A 21,025-nucleotide genomic window follows, 5' to 3' on the forward strand; every position below is an offset into this window, starting at 1 on the left:
TTCATGCATTTCAGGTGCCAAACTTCCTAGTTATTTACAGGCCATACTTTAGAAGAATATCCAGAATATTTCCTCAAAAAATGTAATTATGAAGAGATTGAATGACCTCCCATAGACCTCCACAGATCAAGTTAACAAACAAAAAAATTCCCTTGCGAAAGAATAGAGCTATCTGATTGGCTTCCACAAGCTCCATCACTCCTGTAGTAGTGTGTAGTACCGGCAGTCTGCAGAGAATTAACTCTGATCTGTCATAGATGTATGCATCCACTACCGGGTCTACCTAATAAGTGACATAAGTAGCTGCTTAGTGCACCATGGTCACTAGGGGTCCCCCTAACAACTTCTGGGTTAATATTGTACCATCATGTTGCTGAGAGGCTCAGTCGCTGCCAAAGAAGGAAAAAGAAACCATACTACCTAAATATGTAGAAAGTAACACATTTATAACAGTATAAAAGCAACGCTGTCCCAGAGTCACCAGGGTTAGATCCAACTAAGCTGGACGTTTGCTGGGTAAGCAAGAAATACTGAGTGGTGAGACGGAGCCCTGAATAAAGAATGCTCAGAAGGTTGTCTGTGATTTAATTGTAACTTATTAGAACCCCAAACAAGTGTCCAATCATCAGCAATACACAAATTAGCCAGTTATAAATTTGTTTAATTTAGACAGCTTGTTGTAGTCATTGTTCTAAGTTAGCCTCCGATTTTACAGTACATTAGCTAGCAAGATGTGAGACACTCCCCCAAAAAAATCTTGGCTAAAGTCAGCCTTCATGAATTATCGCAGCACTAGACGTCCTGCCAATAAAGCACTAATAATGTCTTTATGAAAGTGTCATGTTGAACAATGTGGTTATTTTGCACAACATCCAAATATAATATTAAAAGTAAGTGGTGCTAATAACTTACTAAACCATGTTTCTGTTGTTATAAAACAAACAAGCAACAAAACAGGGATTTATGCCAGACTGTGAGGAGCTCATAAATAGAATTGCAACTCCAAGGTTCACTGCCATTGGATAACACAGTTGGTAACATTTCACTTTTCTACATGGGAGACTGGGGGTGAAATCCCTGCTTCGGCAGTAAAGTTAGTGTTTTTGGCAGCCTTGTGAAAAACTCTAACCCTGAGTTTGGTATCCCCTGAAACATGATTACACCATTTCTCTTGATAAGACTGATCACAATATGCTGTAAATTAAATTAGGTTTAATCTGTGTTCATGATTTTCTCCCTTCATTTCAGCCCCTGGCCCCCAAAACCAGGCATGGTTCTTCACCCTGTAGAAGTCAATGAGAGGTCATTTTTATATCTTACTTTCTCCTTTCAGTGAAGAAACATACATTGGTAGAAATAAAGGTGCTGTGCAGGAACATTTTTCGTTCATCAAGGTTCAAACAATGTGAATGTTCCCTCAAAGCTACAACAGTGGTTTTATGGTCCAACTGTGTTTTTCCAGGTGAAAAGTTCATATTTGTACCTTTTCATAACCGAATGTTTTAAACAGAACAGTAAAATAAAAGCCTGGAGACGAGACGGGGTGTGTGGAGTCAGTACAGCTTAGAACATATCATTTCAGTGCATTATGTTTCAGTTATGTTCCCTGACTAAAGGTACTGAGATGTACCCTTAAGGTACCACCCCAGTGACAAGAGTGGCAGTTTACTACCTTCATTTCTGAGAATGTAGAACATTTGTTTTAGCAAACTGATGAAAGACTTTTTTGAGGAAACGCATTTGCATATTCCTTGGGTCTGATGTTCATAAGAGATTGTACAGTGTGGTATTGTATACATTTAAATCTACACAGCTTGAAATGAAAGGCAGAAATATCAGATATAAATATAAAAACTATATCATTGTTATACTCAGAGCAGTTTGCCGTCTACTATGAAAGTCTGATGTGAGTAGGTTTTTTTTTTTTGCGGTTTAACCAGTTCCAAAGGACTTAAATCATCGCTCTCAGTCTCAACACGTGTACTGAGATATTTTATAAGCTGCCAAATGCTTTAATAGCCAGGAGTCTTTGCCTATCTTGTTGACCCTTGGTCGCATTTACACATTTTGTACACATTTGACCTACTTCCTAATAAACTTCAGATGAGAAATGTTTGAAGACGTTACTCACTTTTTATAATTTAACAGGGCGAAATGAAGAAAAGTCTGATTTGTCTAATTTCCTGTTGTTTTCTAAACAATTAGCTAATGAGCTAAGCTGTTAGACATATAAAAAAACGTTCCTAATAAGCTCAGCTTACTGTAGGAATGGACTGTAACATCTGCGCTACAAGGAATTAACATACAATAGTTGGCTTGGTGCACACTTTCTGTCAGTGCTGTTGAGGAGCATGTCCAGAACGGAAATATAAATACATACACACCGATCAGGCCTAACAGTATGACCACCTCCTTGTTTCTATGCTCATTGTCCATTTTATCAGCTCCACTTACTAAATAGGTGCACTTTGTAGTTCTACAGTTACAGACTGTAGTCCATCTGTGTGTTAGTGTGTGTTGTGCTATTGCAAGTGGATCAGACACAGCAGTGCTGCTGGAGTTTTTAAACACTGTGTCCACTCACTGTCCACTCTATTAGACACTCCTACCTTGTCAGTCCACCTTGTAGATGTAAAGTCAGAGACGATAGCTCATCTGCTGCTCCACAGTTTGTGTTGGTCATCCTCTAGTCCTTCATCAATGGTCACAGGACGCTGCCCACAGGACGCTGTTGGCTGGATATTTTTGGTTGGTGGACTATTCTCAGTCCAGCAGTGACACTGAGGTGTTTAAGAACTCCAGCAGCACTGCTGTGTCTGATCCACTCAGTTTTGACTTGCTCTTTACATTATTGTTAAATTTCATGAAGAATGGACCCAACGTCCCAAAATGACTTGGAAAAAAGTCTGGTTCCATTGACTTACATTAAAAGTAAAGTAGGTTTTTTCCTTCTCCTGTAAAGTCACCATTTTGAAGATATGAGGTATTCTTCCGACAACGACAATATATATATAATAAAATTAGTACAGACGTGTGTATCTCTCATTCAGTATTTGTCAGGCCAGTTGCAATCCAAATCCAAAGTCCAGACTAACAGCAGCCCATTTTGAACTGCATTTATGACCCTATCGTTGGGCAAGTGTTTTAAGCAGCTCTCTTTGCAGCGTACAAGATGACAGCGGAGATAGCTCCCAGTTGACCTTAAATCTTAATCCGTGTTAAAATGTTGATGGTGATGAATGACGTTCTCTCAGACAGGGCCACAGAGGACACGGCTGGACACAGATGGAAGATGATTTCGGTTTTTTACTTTCTGTGTTTTTTACTTAACCTCCCTCTGGTCTCCCGTAGTTTTGGCTAGTGTTTTCGACAGCTTTGCATCGCAGGCCTCTACAGAGATGCTGGTTTATTAAGTGCAAGTAACATATGTTCAAAAACATGAAGTTTAAATTTGCAGTGGTCTGTGTGGTTGAAACTGTATACTGCATACAGATTAATCATGGTGAGAAGTGTAACCCTGAATGGAAACCGTAAACTAAATGTTGAATTAAACACTGCAAAGATATATCTTACAATAACATGAGAATAAGTGATATGTAACAATGAAGAATGACATTTCAGATATAAAAGCTTAAAAGAAGCAAGCATTTCATAGCATATGGAGAGATATATATCTCATATATAGCCTACAGTCATATGCAGACATTGGGCAGCCCTGATCAAATGACACGTTTTGTTGATTTTCTAAGTGAAAATAAATGAACACGTCCTCTACATAGAACACACTTCTGCACATTTTAATGCTCAATTACTGTTTATTTGCTGAATTTAACATGTTGGAAAAAATGAAACACAACATTGGCACCTGTGCAAAAGTAATGGCACATTTAAAATTTTAGGTTTTATTTCCCAACATGTTAAACTCAGCAAATAAATAGAAATTGGGCACTAAAATTGTTAGAAAAATACCATATTTAAACATGTTCTCTGTAGTGGATGTGTTAACTTATTTTCACTTAGAAAATTAACAAAACGAGAAATTCAAACTTTTGCATGACACTGTCGATCATCGCTGTCCGAACAAAACCTCATATCTCCAAAAATGTAACCTTACAGGTGAAGGAAAAGCTTTTTTTCACTTTCAATGTAATTTAATGTAACAAGATATTATTATAAGTCATTTTGGCTCATTTCTGTTGGTCCATTTGTCATGAAATTTTAACACAGTGAAAATGGCAGCTGGCATTTCAAATTGTGTTAAACAAATGTAGCTACGAAGTTCCCAAGTATGAGTAAGTAGACTGTTCATACCTGTGAAAATGAATCTAACAAAAGAAAACCTTGAATTAGTCCACAGTAAGCAGGGTAGGAGTAAAAGCACCATGAGTATTGCATGATAGGTGTAAACACTGGGCTTCCTCAAGGAAAAGTTTGGAAATGGTTAAGCTAACAAACACAAGATCTGTGTGTTGTTTATTTGTATTTATTCTAATGTTGTTGTTTTTTTAGCAAACACTTACTGCTCAGATAAATGGCTTTTGGGTCATTCTACAGAAACGTCCGCTTTTCTATCTCTCCATAGGAGTCATTGGTGTTACACATAATAAAGGTAACACAAGAGACATTTTTAATGAACAATGCATTTTACAAAATAGCTGCTACAGAGCATCAAACCACATGTTGTCAATCATGGAATATCCACTAAAATATGTCATTTAATCCATTTGTATTCTATTTTTCCACAATTACCTCAGAATAAAGTCGGTCACACCAGTGACTTCAGCTAAAAGCTTCATATGAAATCATGAGCTAAATGAGAAAATCTCTGATAACTGAAAGACACAGTGGACTCACCATGTGCTTTTCTTCATAGATCCTCAGAAAACAGGTAAAAGGAAGTCGAGTGATGTCATCAGTGTGACCTTTATTTCAAAATAAGAGATTTTTTGTTACACAGTAACACCAGTGACACGACTCCTGGGGACAACAACTTTCATTATATATTTTATAATATTTATTTGAAATTTGTTTTCTTTATGTCATTTAATTGATATATTCCACAAGCACAAGCACGTCTGTGGTGCTTGAAATTCTAAATAATTGATTTAAAAACCAATATTGCTAAATTGAGGCTCAAGAAGGTGTAATTGTTAAAAAAACGTATTGTTCTATTTTAAAATATAAATAAATTGTAACCCTAACACGTTTTCTAAGTGTAATATATCTGTAAACGCTAGGGACACAAAAATGGACGTTTCTGTAGAATGACCCTTTTCATACGTAAGACGTTTGTACAGTACTGCCCATTTGTTGTACTTTATTCATTTCTGCATTGCTACTGACAGTCTCATATTTGAAAAGGGGCCAGTTCTTATGTTCTTGTCCCTTATTTTGCAGATGTTCAGTGAACTAATCAAGATGTGAATCAAGATGTATGTAATGTCATGAATACAAATACACTCAGCACAGGAAGCGAGGAAATGTCAGAATAATGAGGAAGTGCCTTGGAATAAATTTCCATTGTTATTTTAACTGAAAAGTCCTCAAAGTATAGAGAATGTACAGTTTACTTTAATCAGCAACAGACGTCTTGTCAACATTTGATACCAGATTACTTAAAAAGCCTTGTGAAAGAATGGATCTGTGCTGATCAAATTATCAGCATACATATTTTCCAGACGTTTATTTATAACCGATCGGTATTTAACAGCAGCCTTTCAAACAATGCAGATGACAGCAAAGTCCATAAGTGATAAGTAAATGTGTTTTCAGTCTCACTGCCTGTCTGCTGAATCTTCACATTCCTGCAATCCTTAATGTACCGATGATTGATCCCTGTGGAACCCCAGTGGCTGTGGGAATGTTTCATGCCTTGATTTCCTGTTGTCTGTGGTTGAGTAAGTCTTAATCACACTGGAGCTTAGTGCATTCCTATGTGGCTGCTGTACACCACATCCACCCAGGTGCTCTGTGGGTGAAGCACCTTAAGGTGCACAGCATGGCGTGATTCATTGTGCAGGTGCATTTGTAAGTGAGCGCTAGCATGAGGACTTTCGGAGACCAATTATACTGAACATTTATGAGTGAACAACAAAAGTACAGTCAAAGGCACATTAGCAAAGCGTGAAGTTTTATAGGCATCGGCATCTGTGTGTGTTTTTACTCAAGTTCAATGACTAGTTTTCCCTCATCATCACTGCTACTTGAACTCTCCTCTTCCTCCAAGTAGCTGCCACCCAAATGGCACTGTGGTGCATTAGGCTCTGTGGGATTATGATGTGCAGTGGATGCACATATTGGATTAGAGTGCATGGCATTGCTGTTAGTTCGATTTGGACATAGGGGACTGGTGTGGATTGGGGTGGTATTTATTGTTCGATTGGAATCAGATGATATGTTGGGTTCATTCGGCACTTTAACTTTAGTTTTACCATATGGTTTGTGTTCTGACATTGGCCTCTGCTCTTGTGAGCCCCTTGAATGACTCTGTTGGGTTGCAGAGGTCTGTGTATCTTTTTGGACCTCCTTCTGAATGGCATTCACCAAGAGAGGATGAGCCAAGAGGTGTCCACATGTTGGGTGAAGATGTTTCGCATCACTTTGCCCAGTGGCTAACGATGTAAACCTCTCTTGGCATCCAAGAGGAACTCTTTCTGTCTCTTTTGCTTTGCTTTGGCCACTTAGTTTTGGAGTTCCCTTTACACTGCTGCTCTGTTGAACCTGCCACGAGTTGTCAAGATGAGTGCACTTCCTTTGATCAAGCAGTAGAGGGTCGTGTGAAAGGCTGGTTGCTCCACAGAGAGCTGGTGTAGCATTGTCTGAAATGGTAGACGTGTCAAGCTGTGCTGGCGATGATGTGTTGTGACAGGCATTAGTCACAGGCTGGGAAAGGTGTGGATGTGGTTTTGCTGCTGTCCGGTAGCCTTCGGGAAGATCTGTTGCGCCCTGGTTGGAATAGAGACATATGAAGTTACTGGTTGAGGAAAGTCATTGAATGCCTGAAAGTGAAATTAGCTTTTCCACTAAGTCGTCTTTAATTATTTAGGCTTTAATATCCTTAGAATTTCAATAATTCAAATAGTAAATTAGCTGTGCAAAAGTCCAGACCACTCTTCATTTGTTTAAATTGTTCTCGAAATGGCCATTAAGTACATTTAACAACTAAATCTATCAGCTTTTTCACTATTTTCTGTGTCCACTCTTTGCCTTTATTACAGCTTCCATTTTTTTCAGGGGACCTGGTTTCAGTTTCTCAAAGAAATCGCAAAAAACCTTGTATCTCCAAAATGGTAACTTTACAGGAGAAGGAAAAAACATGCTTTACTTTTAATGTAAGTCAATGGAACCAAGTCATTTTGGGCCGTTTTTTTAGATCTATTCTCCATGAAATTTGTACACAATGTAAAGGGCAACAGGTATTTTCAAATTAGGTCAAAAAATGAAAAACAACAAAAATGGAGATATAAGGTTTTCTTCCGACAAGGAGAGATATACAAGACATTTTTAACAACTAAATCTATCAGCTTGTTCACTATTAACTGTGCCCACTCTTTTCCTCTATTACAGCTTCCATTGTTTTTCAGGGGACCTGGTTTCAATTTCTTGAGGAAATCTGCAAGGATATTTTTCCTACACAGTTCAGTCTTAGAAGTTGGTTGCATTTTTCCACAATCCAGGTGATCCCAAACACATTCAATGATGAGATGTCTAAGGTGGATTGTCCATTGTTCTGAGACCACCAGCATCTTTGTTTAATTAGCAATTTTTATTCCTTCTGTCTACGTCTTTTTCTCAGTAATGGCTTCTTGACAGCTGCACTTCCTTTCAGACCCATGGCCTTAAAGGACCTGTGGATTTTACCAGATCTGAAGCAAGAGTGGAGCATGATTTTCTCTCGAATTAAGTACTGTTTATCTGATGCTGACAGATTTGGTGGTCTGCGGTTCTTGCACTTAGGTGTCCAGTTTTGAACGCTTGTCTTATGTCTCCTCTGAAAACTGAATAACAGTACTTAATGACTATTTTGACTGATAATTAAATAAAACAAGGGTGATCTTTAACTTGAGAGAGCACTGTGTAGTGAAAGGATGCTAGTAATTCCAGTATTTTAAATAGTAAAGAAAGTTTTTAAGAACGTTCAGAAGGACAAATTGCAAGAACGCTGTTGGAGGGAATACCATCACAACAGCTTTAATCACACCTGTCTAGTTTCCCCCCTCCCTTGCCTCCTCTCTCCTTTGACTCACCTCTCTTTTCACCTCTCTGGCATGGTCTTCCTGTTCCATGCAATTGTTGCCCACCATCTCCCCTTCTCCTCCTCCACTCTCAGGTTCCTGGGGGACCCACCCCCAGCTCCCTGTCCCAGCCGCCCTCTGGAGCGGTGAGCTTTGGAGGGTACCGCCCACCCGAGGCCCTGAGGGGAGAACAATAAATGAATACCAGTTGTTTTGGAGGGCTGAGAAGCCTTCCCCTGCTCGCAGAGCTCTGTAGCTGAAACCGGGTCTCGGCTTGTCCCACAGGTTCCCCGGGGTATTTGACTGTATGCGATCTCCAGAGATTGAATTCCAAGTATTGGAATTCTTTCACCTGGCTAGAGCTGAGACATGCAGAGGTATAATTAGCTTGCCGATTAAGATGAGGTGTTTTTTTTAACATGTCCTGCCTCAGAGACGAAAACCTAGTGCACAGCTGTAGCTGGCTGTTCAGTTTACACACCTTTGTTTACCTTAATATCGCCTAAACGAAGATTCAACCTGGTTTTCAAGCTGTTCAGTCTACTGGAACATATGGTTGCAAGAAAAAAAGATGAGACAAATTACGGAAAAAACATAGTGACAGCTTCGCTATGTGTACCCATACACCTATTAACATGTGGCCCAATATATTATGATGCAGCAGATACAGAAATAATTGTCTTGATGAAAAACAATTGGTCAGATCCTCCAGGGCGTGTTTGGTTTGGCTGAACTCTTGCGCATGCCTCTGCAGCGTTGCTCTGAGAGGAGGCTGCGTTTGGATTTCGGATCATGTGTCAGGTCGTCTGGAATGGAGACAGGCGTAAAATCCCCCTGACCCCAGGGTCTGTGCTTCACATGATCCTGGGGGGAACCATCTTCCTGGGGCCTCCGTTCACTCCCTGAAACTACTTGATCAATCAAAGCCACCTAGAACGGGGTAGTTAAGTGCAGCGTGGCCGCTGCGAAAATAAGGCCGCTCGTCACCGGTTTGGAGGAGCCTACAGAGGTCACCACTTGCTTTTACGCTGTCAAAGTCCTTCTCATATGCATGTTCAGATCCTTGGCATGGAGTGAAGAATGCTTTTACTGAGCAGGCTTATCAGCAAAGCGAGACATTTTGTTTATTCTGAGCCCTTCTGATGGACCTCTGACCTTTCCCGTATTTGTTACTGTGACTAATTTGTGTGGCCTGTGACCTATTGAAAGGGAATCTCTTTGGACTGCCACAGGGCACAATTCACACTATCCCACTATCAGGACTTAAAAGGATTAAATGTTTTTCTCCAAAACAAGGTGCTGATATTAAATGACTGTGAATGATCAGGAAAAAGCCAGGTCATTGTGAGGACACAGCAAAAAAGGTTATTGACACTATAAACTTCAGAATCTGACCACTTGGCCAAATATGTTGGAAAGACTGGTAAACTAAATGATTCGCCTGGGGTTTCAAGACAGGCTGTTTTGATATCTCTATTGTATCTTTCAAATATTCTGGAATGCTCATCACTAGAGGTGAATTTTGCATATGTCCAGCTCTGCATACTTCCACGCTGTGGCATGTAGATGAACTGAGGTCTGAAGCCTTGTTGTGGCATTTCTATTGTATGGGAAAGAACATTAATACTGGAATAGTTAAGAAACAAACAATGTTTTTGCCTTACAATCGAAACCTGGCAGATTCTCCTGTGTGAAGGAGAGCATAGGATTTTATTGAAATGGGCAAAAATTAAGGTCGGAAATAAGAAAACATTTAAGTTGTACCAAAAACTCTGGCACATTTATTATATCCAGCCAATGTTATAGAAAGTGGTCCCCTGGGCAAGTTATGCTTTTCAGCATTCTTACACTTTCCTGGTGGTTTCATGACTAGTTGGTGCGATAACACCACAAGTGTACAAATACTTCATTTGTTGACTCTGATTTCTTACCCCAATGAAAATGCTAATGAAGTTATACCAAATCAGTGTGCCATGCCTAAAGGTTTCTGAAAGGTTCAGCAGATATTGCCAGTGTTTATGCAACTGCACAATGTAATCCAGTATAAATCTTTTTGGAGTAATATATTTGAGCAATCCGCTGATGAAAGTTTAAAATGTCAACAGCCTTGTCAGAAAGCCTGTGAGCTACACCGGTCAGGCATAACATTATGACCACCTCCTTGTTTCTACGCTCATTGTCCAATTTATCAGCTCCACTTACTATATAGGTGCACTTTGTAGTTCTACAGTTACAGACTGTAGTCCATCTGTTTCTCTGCACACTTTGTTAGCCCCCTTTTACCCTGTTCTTCCGTGGTCAGGACCCCCATGGACCCTCACAGAGCAGGTACTATTTGGGTGGTGGATCATTCTCAGCACTGCAGTAACACTGACGTGGTGGTGTGTGTTGTGCTGGTCTGAGTGGATCAGACACAGCAGTGCTGCTGGAGTTTTTAAACACTGTGTCCACTCACTGTCCACTCTATTAGACACTCATACCTTGTCAGTCCACCTTGTCGATGTAAAGTCAGAGACGATAGCTCATCTGCTGCTGCACAGTTTGTGTTGGTCATCCTCTAGTCCTTCATCAGTGGTCACAGGACGCTGCCCACAGGACGCTGTTGGCTGGATATTTTTGGCTGGTGGACTATTCTCAGTCCAGCAGTGACACTGAGGTGTTTAAAAACTCCAGCAGCACTGCTGTGTCTGATCCACTCAGACCAGCGCAACACACACTAACACACCACCACCACGTCAGTGTTACTGCAGTGCTGAGAATGATCCACCACCCAAATAGTACCTGCTCTGTGAGGGTCCATGGGGGTCCTGAGCACTGAAGAACAGGGTAAAAGGGGGCTAACAAAGTATGCAGAGAAACAGATGGACTACATTCTGTAACTGTAGAACTACAAAGTGCACCTATATAGTAAGTGGAGCTGATTAAATGGACAATGAGCGTAGAAACAAGGAGGTGGTCATAATGTTATGCCTGATCAGTGTTTAAGACAGGCCAAAAAATCAGTGGAAAGTAAAATTCCTTCATGTTACAGGAAGAGAATTGTTATGCAATAAATGTACTTTATGTACAAGTTACCATTGACTGATTACCTGCAGATGCCTATTCTTTTTTTAAGCTGAGAGCTTAAAAAAGCTTAAAGACTTTCTTTTTTATGAGAACAAAACATTGTAAAATCCAAAAGGTGGAAATACATGTTTGTTGGAACACTGTAAAATCTGAATTAATTCATTTTGAATTTAATTTCCTTTGGGATTTGCATCAGAATATATGTTATGTTTTTCTGTGTTTCATGATATTCATCACTGTAGAGACAACATTGTTGGGTATTGGTTGTGTACTTGAGAGCGCTCGTGAAATTATTATCCACTGTCTCCACCTTGTGGTCATGTACAGTTATGTTCATTTTACATTTGGTGACTGGACTCATCTTACATTTGCCAAAAAATAGCATTAAGCAATAAATATATAAGCATTTTTACATTTTCCTTGTAAGTTACTTAAAGAGGACTGGAACTGACTTTTCAAAATATCTGTGTAATTAAGTTATTAAATGAGAATTAAACAAAGTCATTTGAAATGTCCCATTCTAGAGAGACTTAACAAGTTAGAATTGTTTACAGTGGTGTTGATAGGAACCAGACATCTGGGGAGTTTAATGCCTCAAAAAGCTACCTCACAGAACGTTATTACACAAAATGAGATAAGCTTATAGCCTAATATTTTTTAAATATACTCATGTCAGAGAGATACATGCAGGGTGTTGTGAGGCAAAACACCCCACAAAAACTGTTTGTTTTACCACTGTTTTACCATCAGAATTACATATAAAAAGATATGTGTTGATTCAATGGTTATTTTGGACAGTAAATATTATATTTATGCTGCAGACATTGTGACCCCTGGTTCCTACCACCACTGTAATTATTCTCCACAATGCACCAATTATCATCAAAACACTCTGAATAACTTTGTTAACATAATTTTGAGAAATCTGTCGAATCCTCTTCAAAACTAGTTTGAATCTTGTTACGCGGCTGGTCACCTGGTGTGCCTCGAGTAGCTTGGGCAGCTTGTGTTCACCATAATACATTTTTTGTTTCTTATAGTTTATTCAGCAATCCTGATAAATAGCGTTTTAGCCTAGCATGTGCCTTACGGTTCCCTAAAATGAGCTCCATTTAATGAAAATATAGCATTGCTTGGACAAAAGAGCTCTGTAGTTGAACTTTTCAGACCTTACCTGAGAATGAATCCTGATTAACGGGGTCCATATCACCAGTGGCCTCTCCACGTTCGATACTTTCCTCATGAGTATTTTCAGAAACTGGTGTATTTGACTTGAAATGAGAACTTGTCATAAGAGCAGTGCTGGCTGTCAATGCTTTGACTTCTCCGCTGTTACACCGAGCGACTTCTGCTCCCAGGCTAGAGCCGTGCTGTTGGGATGAATATTGTGCGGCTGCTTGGCAAGTTTTGTTTCCCGGTGCTTCGTGCTTCAATTTGGAGCTGTCTTTGCTGCACACAACTCTCTGATTTAGAGGTTTGTATTGGCATACCGTGTGGGCTAGCACACTTCCTGAGCTCATTTGTCGCACAGTAGCAGAAGAGGTGCATGCTAATCGACATGATTTGGTTTGGCTTGGCTGAACTGTATAGAGCAACTCTTCTTGGCTTGGCACAGTTGTTGAGATGGAGGCCAGTGGGGGCAGGAGTGCCTGAGAGACACGTGATGTTTCTGCTTTTGTTTGTATTGTCTCTCCATCTGTAGCCGATATAAGATGAGGAGAACTGTGCTGTTCAGGAGTCTTTAGTAGAGGCTGAGGATCTGAGTCTATTATTTTGGATGTGTCTGAAACTTTCTCCTGTGCCAGCACAGGTCTTCTCTCTGTGGATGTTTCAGGCTTGTTGAGATTTGTCATAGATGTGTCACTTGTTCCTTGGCTTGCGGTGTCTTTGCTCCACTTTGCTCCACAACTTTGTTCCACCGTGGGTGCAGAGAGGTGTGTCAAGACCCGGTCGTGCACAGAAGAGTTGCTAGGCTGTTCAGAGGTGAGTTTGTGAGATGAAAGAAGCTCACTCAGGCTCTCACCAGGCCTTTGTTCAACACACAATCCAAGGGTGATGGGACACGCGGCAGGCTTAATATCTTTCGGAAGATTGCCGTCCTCACATGCTGCACTTATCAATTTGTGCTGTTGCCCTAATGCGTTTGCGCTGGTGTCCAGTGGTGCTGAGATATGGTGCTCTGTCTTTGAACCTGAACCTGAACTTGAAATAACCCCTTTAGGGCAAAAATCGGTTAAATAAGTATTTTGAGGAGATAAATAAACGTTTTTTGAACTCTTTGCCTTATTTGTATCTGTTGATCCAACTGAAATTGATGTTATGTCTGGAATTTTGGTGAGCGTGTTCTGGTTTACATTCCTATGTGCCACACACACTTCAGTTCCTGTGTCACCAGGACATTGTTTATGTATTCCCTGTGAAACACCTGGAATTGTTTCTGTCTGCAAAGTTTCTGTCTCCTTGCTGAGAAAAGAATGACTCCCGTCCAGCTTCAAAATGTCCTGTTTTTCAATCTGTGGTTCTATCAGAGCTAACTGCTCATCTGAAATGAGTTGCATGACAATCTGAAGGTCTGCTGTTCGCACATAAAATGTGTCCTGAGCCAAGGCCTTTGAGTCATTCACCAATAACATCTTGCCTTCAAACTGGGCTCCCTGGAAGGCAGTGTGGCTCAACCCCAGTGGGATGCCATCTGTTGCGCTCTGACATGCTGGGGCATGTGTGTCCAGTGGAGGTCCTGGTGGTTGCCTTGAGACGACTACAGATGTAGCAGGATTGTTTTGTATTACAGACCCTGTAGTCGCTGTATAAATCTGTATGGGTTTTGTAGATGTAGATGTGTGACTCAGTGATGAGTCCATGCTGTGAACCATGACAGATTGATTTTGCCCCAAGGCTGTGAAAGTCTGAAGAGGCTGACTCAGAACTGATGATATTGAAGGCCCTGACTTGCTGTATGCAGTGCCCTGATGTTGTGTCAGCACGTTAGCATGTTTGTTCTCTGGAATAAGTGAAACCAGCGTTGGTGTAGCCGAAGTGACTGAAGTTGATGTGTAGATACTAGGCTGAGATTGTGTCTGTGCTTTATTAGCATTCTGCCCTATACATGCACCAGATGGGATGGCTGTGGATTTTGTCTTTGTTGTGGCTGCTGTAGACAAAGTAACTTCCTGTTCCTTTGCAGAGGACATCATTGTTGAAGATAACTGACACTGAAGTGCAGATGATAAACTCGTTTCAGAATCGCACTGCTGGGCAGATTGATGGCTTAACTTAGGAGCCTGCCTGGGTGAGGGCTGATTCAGTGAAGAACGACTGCAAACACCAGAATCTGACGCTCCATCTGTAGAACACGGTATCTTCAGCTGGTACTTGGGAAGAAAGCTGGTCTTGGCTTGAGAAACAGAGGAGATGCTAGAGGAGGCAGAAGGAGACCCAGATGTCCCGCTCACACTGGCCGCAAAAAGAGGAGAGCTGTGCCTCTTGTAAAGGAGCTGTGTCTGATTTGAAGAAGATGGTCTGCAGAAGCTGCCTTGTCTGTGAAGATTTAACCTGTTGTCCTTTTCCAGTGCAGTTATGCTGGATGTTTGAAAAGCATCGCCACATACTGATTGCAGTGATTGATTGATTACGTCCGGTAGGCTGGCATTTGCCTGTCCGCTTCCGGAAGTCAATACACCTTGCTGCCGCATTAGTGTATCCGCATTTTCCATCATGACGGAAATATCGTCCTCTGTTTTCTGTTTCTTCCTCTCTGAAGGAATAGGACTTGAAAGTTGAGTTTCTGGTCCTTTGCTTTTTTCCTCTGTGCCTTTCATGAAACCTGTCTCAGTGTTCAAGTTGGAGCTTGGAACATTAGTCTGCTTGTCCAAACCATGCTGCAGAAGCCCAGTTTGTTTCGCCAAAGGACTTTGCAGGAGTACATACGAAGAAATAACCTGACTGGATGTCTGTGCTGTGAGTACGTTAACAGCAGGGGTCAGAGACACAGCTGGGCAGGAAGTAAAGCTTACAGATGCAGATGAATTGCTATCTCTCTGTTGGCTTATTTGAATCCCCTGGCTTTCTGTTTGCTCCAGGCTAAGTGTAGCCTTTCTACTCTTCAAGAGGCTGTCTTTCTCTGTGTTGTAGAGCTTTCTGAATGTCCCACCTCCATACATGTACCATTTATTATAGGCAAATTTCTGTGATTTCTTCCTACGGCATCTTTTGCCCCCTGACTCTGTTGAAGTGTCGCCACAGTCTCCATCTGAACTGAGACTACTGTGATTGCCCCTCTCCACTGAAGATCCTTCTGCTACAGATAGGCAGTCCACCGCTACCTGTCTGACCAGTGAGCGATGGCTGGGTGCGTGTTGATCTACTGACTTGAATGGGTAGATATTTCCTGCGCTACACCTCCTGCTCAGGGGGATGCTGTCTCCTTGAAAAGACGAAGCTGTTCTATCACTGTTCTGTATGCCCACGCTAAATGGCAGAGAGCTGCTCCGTGTTAATGGTGCATGCTCCAAGCTTGTGGAGTGCTGTGTAGGCACAGAGCTGTACATAGTCCTACCTCTCCGATCTTGCGTTTGCAAACCGGAGACTTGGTGCTTGCTGCTTCTCATCTCAAAATGGAATGAGTCTTTGTATGTATAAGGCATCGGAAGATCAATGCTGCCTTGTTTCGACAGCACAGTCTTCCTCGGACGCACATTCACCAGGTGTTTGTCGTCCACCAACACGCTGTTTTCCGATATCAGTTTCAAGATGTGCTCCTCTAGCTTTTGTTTCTCTTGAACGGACACATTGGTTTTGGCGTCATCAGTGGCCACATCGGATAGTTTCTTGGAGTTTCCAGGTTCCTGCAGTTCCATGCTAGACTCAGGCAAAGACTCCATGCTGGGATCATGCAGAGTATCTCCAGGGCTGGAAGTTGAGGGCTGTTCACTGCTTTCACTAAAGCCTGAGTCTGTGCTGCCATGGCTTTGAGACTTGCCTCGGGACAACTTGGAAATGACGGCCTCCTGCCTCTGAAGAGGAGTGCGATTTGGAGTCAGTGGAGCATTTCCATCCCCAGCTTGGCTTATTGTCTGTATGGAAGCGGCCTCATTTTTGGCTTCAGATGCCAACTGCACCCTCTGGCCACCAGAGTTCAGGATCTCCTGCTGTCCATGCGCTGGTGAAGCAACAAGTCCAACCACTGCAGCTTTACATAAAGCCCACTCTGTGTCAGATGCTGTCTTCTCTTCTGTTAAAGTAGCCTGAACTGAGCTGAATGTGGTTGTTGTTACAACAGGTAGGACACTGTCGTTCTTGTTTATGTCACCTGAGTCTTCACTTTGTAATTCCAGGGAGGGACTGGAGCAAGTGTCTCTTAAGCTGTCTGTGCTCTCTTGGCTGCTGAAGTCACCTTTCCCTGATTCGCTGGAGAGACGAGCGTGGGCTTGGGTCCGTTTGTGCTTGTAGAGGTTGCTTTGTGTCTTGAAGGAGATGCCACAGGTGGTGCAGGGATAAGGCCTCTCCCCGGTGTGGCAGCGGAGGTGCTTCTCCAGCACGCTGGGTTTCAGGCAGTCCCGTCCACAGTGTGGGCACACATGTTTCCCTGCAGATTTGGGTCTGGGTGATGATGCCGGAGTTTCAGGCCTCTGCTGCTGGACAGTCGCTCCGCTGGCTATGTGCAGCGTCAGAATGGGCAGGGCCTGGTTGGCGCACATCATCGGCATGGGCAGAGGGATGACCGCTGCATCCTGCATGGCTGTTGGCTGAGGCTGAGGGTATGTTGGCAGGCCAGGCATGGCTTGGATGTACATGGCTGTCAGTGGGGCCTGCACACGCATCTCTTTCTCCCTCTGCATGGAGACCGAATGCTGAGGCTCGGCAGCTCTCACAAAGCCTTGCTTGCCAGTTGCCATGGTAACAGCGCCCTCGTGATGTTAGGAGACCGAGCTTTCTAATTACCTGCAAAAAGGAAACACAGTTTGCATTAGGCCTCTGCTCTGCCGGATCAAAGAATTCCTCCCCCCGCTGTATGAATAGGAATGCAAGTAATGTCATGAAACCAGCTTCCAAATAATACATTGTGTATATCTTATAAGGAGTCAACATCATTACAAAGAACACAAAAGGTTTCAAGGAGTACAATGCACAAAGCGAAGAGCGTTTTCTTTTTGTCATGCAGAGCTTCAGCATGGACAGAAAAAGCTTATCAAAGCTTATCAAAGCTTATCGATCACACAGTGTGATCTAGTAAGGATAAGTGCAGCTTGCCAGTTTAACTGTGTTGTGTTGCACAGCGGCAGGAAGCCAGAAACTTGTGAATGTGAACTCACAGTGAAAAGTGCACTGAAGCTACAAGTCAGGAAGAGGCCTGAACTGAGGGGCTAACGAGAATCTCTCATTTGCAGTAAACACATCCTTGCTATTTGCATACTGCAGAAACATACAGAGATGTAATCAAAAGCAGTGCGGTATAGCTCTGACTCATCTTGACACCAAGAAGAGTACTGGGGTCCTCTTTAAACTTGAGCTAGCTTGTGTGAGCATTTGTATTATTTGTTCAACAAGATTAACTTTCACTTCATTACAGCGAAAGACGTATTTCTCCAGGTAGTACAAACGTAAGGTTTGTTTAATGCCATAAATAAATCACTGGGACTGATTAGGGATATTTATAACATGCTCCATATAATCAAACAAGTATTTAACCTGAATAGCAAAATAGTGCAAATGATTGTAGTTTAAACACAAATACATAAATTGGCTACATGCTACTTTAAAATATATGAATTAATACAAAAGGGAAACAGAATAAAGATATAGGTTTAGGGAAAGTATTGACATGTTGGCTCACTCGCGACTTGGATTTGCCCTTATCTGGCTCACAACTGGATTTAGACTCGAGGATTTAGACAAAGACTGCAGGATATGCAGCATTTAAAGGAGTGTCAAACTCAACCACTAAAAGGGCCACATTAACCTTTTCAACTCCTTGAGACCACCGGTGGTTCCAAAACGCACTTCGTCATATTCTTCATAACTTTCATATTTCATAAGCTACATTCTAAAGGTGGGAGTCATCTGGGAGCTGTAACTGTCTTCTTTCCAGTCAAATAGATGGGTGATGTAATTTTAAACCCTTATAATAAAAGAAGCTGAACTCACAATTTTTTTGTACTGAAAGTCGACCCATTTTTCCACAAATCTGGGCTATAAACTATAAACAGATGGCGTCTCTTCAGTGATCTGCTCTGTAAAAATTACTTTTATAAAATAATACAAAGAGCATCTAAGGTTTTTGGCTCTCAGCGGTAAATTGTATAGCAATATGTGTATGATCATAAAACACTGTTAATTTGAGGGGAGCTTTTACAAAAATAAATAAATAAATAAATAAAATAAAAAATAAAATTTATTTCATGCAGTTACTGAATAATTTGCCTTACAATTTGGTCATGTAAATTCAGATGGACAAACCAAAATATACCCTGGCCAATGACCTTACATGAATACTTAAAATATTCAAAATTTAAATGCCTCATGTTTGTTTGAACTAGACACCAGGCATCCTCTCTTTGCTTCATGTTCATTAAGACTTACTGAGCTGCTGAGCTAACGTTAGCTGTAAATGAAGCTAGTGCGTTTGGGGGTATGACTGGTGTGGAACTGTGTATGATTGTTAATTGTTTATATTAATATAAAATTAAAGTACTTTCACAGGCTGGATAGGATTGTGTCTTGTATTGGACACAATGGCATTTAAAGGAATGAGGCTGAACAGTTTCAAAGGTTGGCTAGCATGTTTGAATAGTAAGCATGCTAGCTAGCACAGTAGCTGCTAATTTAGCTGCAGTAAAACGTACTGATAGATTTGCTATGACGCTAGCCAGCTAGCATACATGCTGTACAAACTACAGTTAATAACTGTTATAAAGTTGTTTTGATTCTTTTCCTTTAAATGCTGCATTTACTGTGTTTAGCACTTCAGTTCTGTCATTCAGGCTGTTTTTTTGTACAATGAAAGGCTCGTTATTTGAAGCTGTATCAGTCCTGTCAGGTTTTAGTAAGGATTTACTTTTACGATAGCAGTTCCTGCAGTTAATAACAAGACTAGATGAAAATTCTCTTGTAAAGACTCAAGACTTAAACCTTAAGAGTCCTTTACACTGTGATATCAACACATCAGGACAACAGAAAATACCATTAGTGACTACTGGACACCACTAAGAACCAACAGAAACTTTTAATTTTTTTATTTTTTTATTTTTTTCAGCAGGGCTCACACCCTAGAGATTTGAGACTTGACTTTAACTTGCAGCCCAGCGACTCAGCTCAGACTTGCGTGTGCCTTGTGATCATCTCTGGTACACTGTCTACTAAACTTTCCTTAAAATGCAATAATACATTTGCTAAGAAGCCTTTTTAGCCTTGTAGTTCCGTCCATAGTTCTGCCTACATGACAGGGAGACCGAGTGATTAGGTCTCCACTTCTAAATAAAATGATCTGTCTATTCATTTTTCTATTCCAGCCACTCCATTAGCTCATTTCAGCCTCTCAAGCTACATGTCTATTAAGGTCTCGATGGGATTTCAATTTAAATCTTTAATCTCCACTTGCTGACTCAGCCACAATATAAGAGCATCTTTGACAAGCTGATAGTCTGCCACAGTATTAACAAAATAAAAGAATAAAGGCTCAAATACCTTCTTTCACATAACATCTCTAAAGAAATCTATGTGTTTAGCAGAACTGACAAGTAATATGAAATAATTCTAGATATTGCTTGTTAAGCCTTGATGCATTGCTTAGTTCACAGGGCATTTGTCTTGATTCTTACTCCCACTGTGAGACTTACAATGCACGACGAATGTTGCATGAATGCATTCTGCCTTATACAGCAACCAAAAAGCAACTCCAAAGATTCCACTGTCACCATGTATCTCTCTCAAACGCTGTCTCTCTTCCTTTAAACCACCCCTGCTTGTGAAGGACTTCCCTATCGCCAGAGCTCACGGAAAGAATTCAGTGTGACTAAGGGGTCTGAGAGCAAAGCGCACAAAGACAATTGCAGGTTACTCACCAGAAGTGCACTTGTTGGAGAAGCTGCTCCAGCGGAAAGTTGCCTGCTTATATCCACGTGCTGAGGGAATCCATGGACCGGCCTAGGAGAAGCAAGAGGACACTTAGGGACCATAATACGAGGGTGACACTCTTTTCTGCCTGAGGCCCTGTTCCTCTTCTGGTTTTGTTTCAGCCGTTTGCGCTAGTGATGGAGGAAATACAAAACGTCATTCATGCAAATGGGAGTGGATGATGGCGATAACACAAAGTCAAATGCAGGGAGAGAGAGAGAGAGAGAGACAAAGAGAAAGACAGAGAGAGAGAGAGAGAGAAAGAACAGAAGGCATGGACAGTGACTAGACTTTGAAGCCAAGCTGCTCAGGCTAAAAAGATCATGCAAAGAGATGCAGAACCAAAGGAGGACAGAGTGGAACAGACTGACGGTCACTGAGAGACAGCAGATGGGCAGGGATGGAGAGGGGGTGGACGGAGAGAATAAAGAACCGAAAGTGACAACAAAATCCATGTTCAAAAGAGGAAGTGCGCTCACATGCAGACTTACCTCAAACTGAACATTTCGCACACACACATGCACACATCCGCTAGCAGCCTCACTCGGCGCTGTTACTCAGTCAGTACCTGACTTCTGGCACTGGCTCTATCTTACTCCCTCAGTCATTCACAC

At 41.5% G+C, this 21,025-nt stretch overlaps 1 protein-coding gene across 2 annotated transcripts; it reads right to left on the reverse strand.

Moving 5' to 3' along the window:
* Positions 1-5,505: 5,505 nt before the first annotated feature.
* Positions 5,506-21,003, reverse strand: znf831 (zinc finger protein 831). Of its 2 annotated transcripts, XM_036559937.1 has the most exons (5): positions 20,903-21,003; positions 20,360-20,542; positions 12,475-17,240; positions 8,247-8,413; positions 5,506-6,945 (listed from the first exon to the last, which is right to left on the reverse strand). In XM_036559937.1, exons 3-5 carry the CDS (start codon positions 17,192-17,194, stop codon positions 6,160-6,162), a joined length of 5,673 nt encoding a protein of 1,890 aa, XP_036415830.1. In that variant the 5' UTR covers positions 17,195-17,240; positions 20,360-20,542; positions 20,903-21,003; the 3' UTR covers positions 5,506-6,159. The 2 variants fall into 2 exon arrangements, with proteins under 2 accessions (XP_036415830.1, XP_036415829.1); XM_036559936.1 differs by lacking the exon at positions 20,903-21,003 and having other exon boundaries at positions 20,360-20,715.
* Positions 21,004-21,025: the final 22 nt, after the last annotated feature.

Source organism: Colossoma macropomum, unplaced genomic scaffold (assembly GCF_904425465.1).
Source record: "Colossoma macropomum unplaced genomic scaffold, Colossoma_macropomum, whole genome shotgun sequence".
NCBI classification, from domain to species: Eukaryota; Metazoa; Chordata; class Actinopteri; order Characiformes; family Serrasalmidae; genus Colossoma; species Colossoma macropomum.

Excerpts from the sequence above, each read along its gene's own strand:
- znf831 (XM_036559937.1), bottom strand. The coding sequence starts at position 17,194 with ATGGCAACTGGCAAGCAAGGCTTTGTGAGAGCTGCCGAGCCTCAGCAT. Across the intron at positions 8,414-12,474 it reads TAATCAGGATTCATTCTCAG|GGCCTCGGGTGGGCGGTACC; the intron begins GTAAGGTCTGAA and ends TTCTCCCCTCAG. Across the intron at positions 6,946-8,246 it reads CCAGAGAGGTGAAAAGAGAG|GGCGCAACAGATCTTCCCGA; the intron begins GTGAGTCAAAGG and ends TATTCCAACCAG.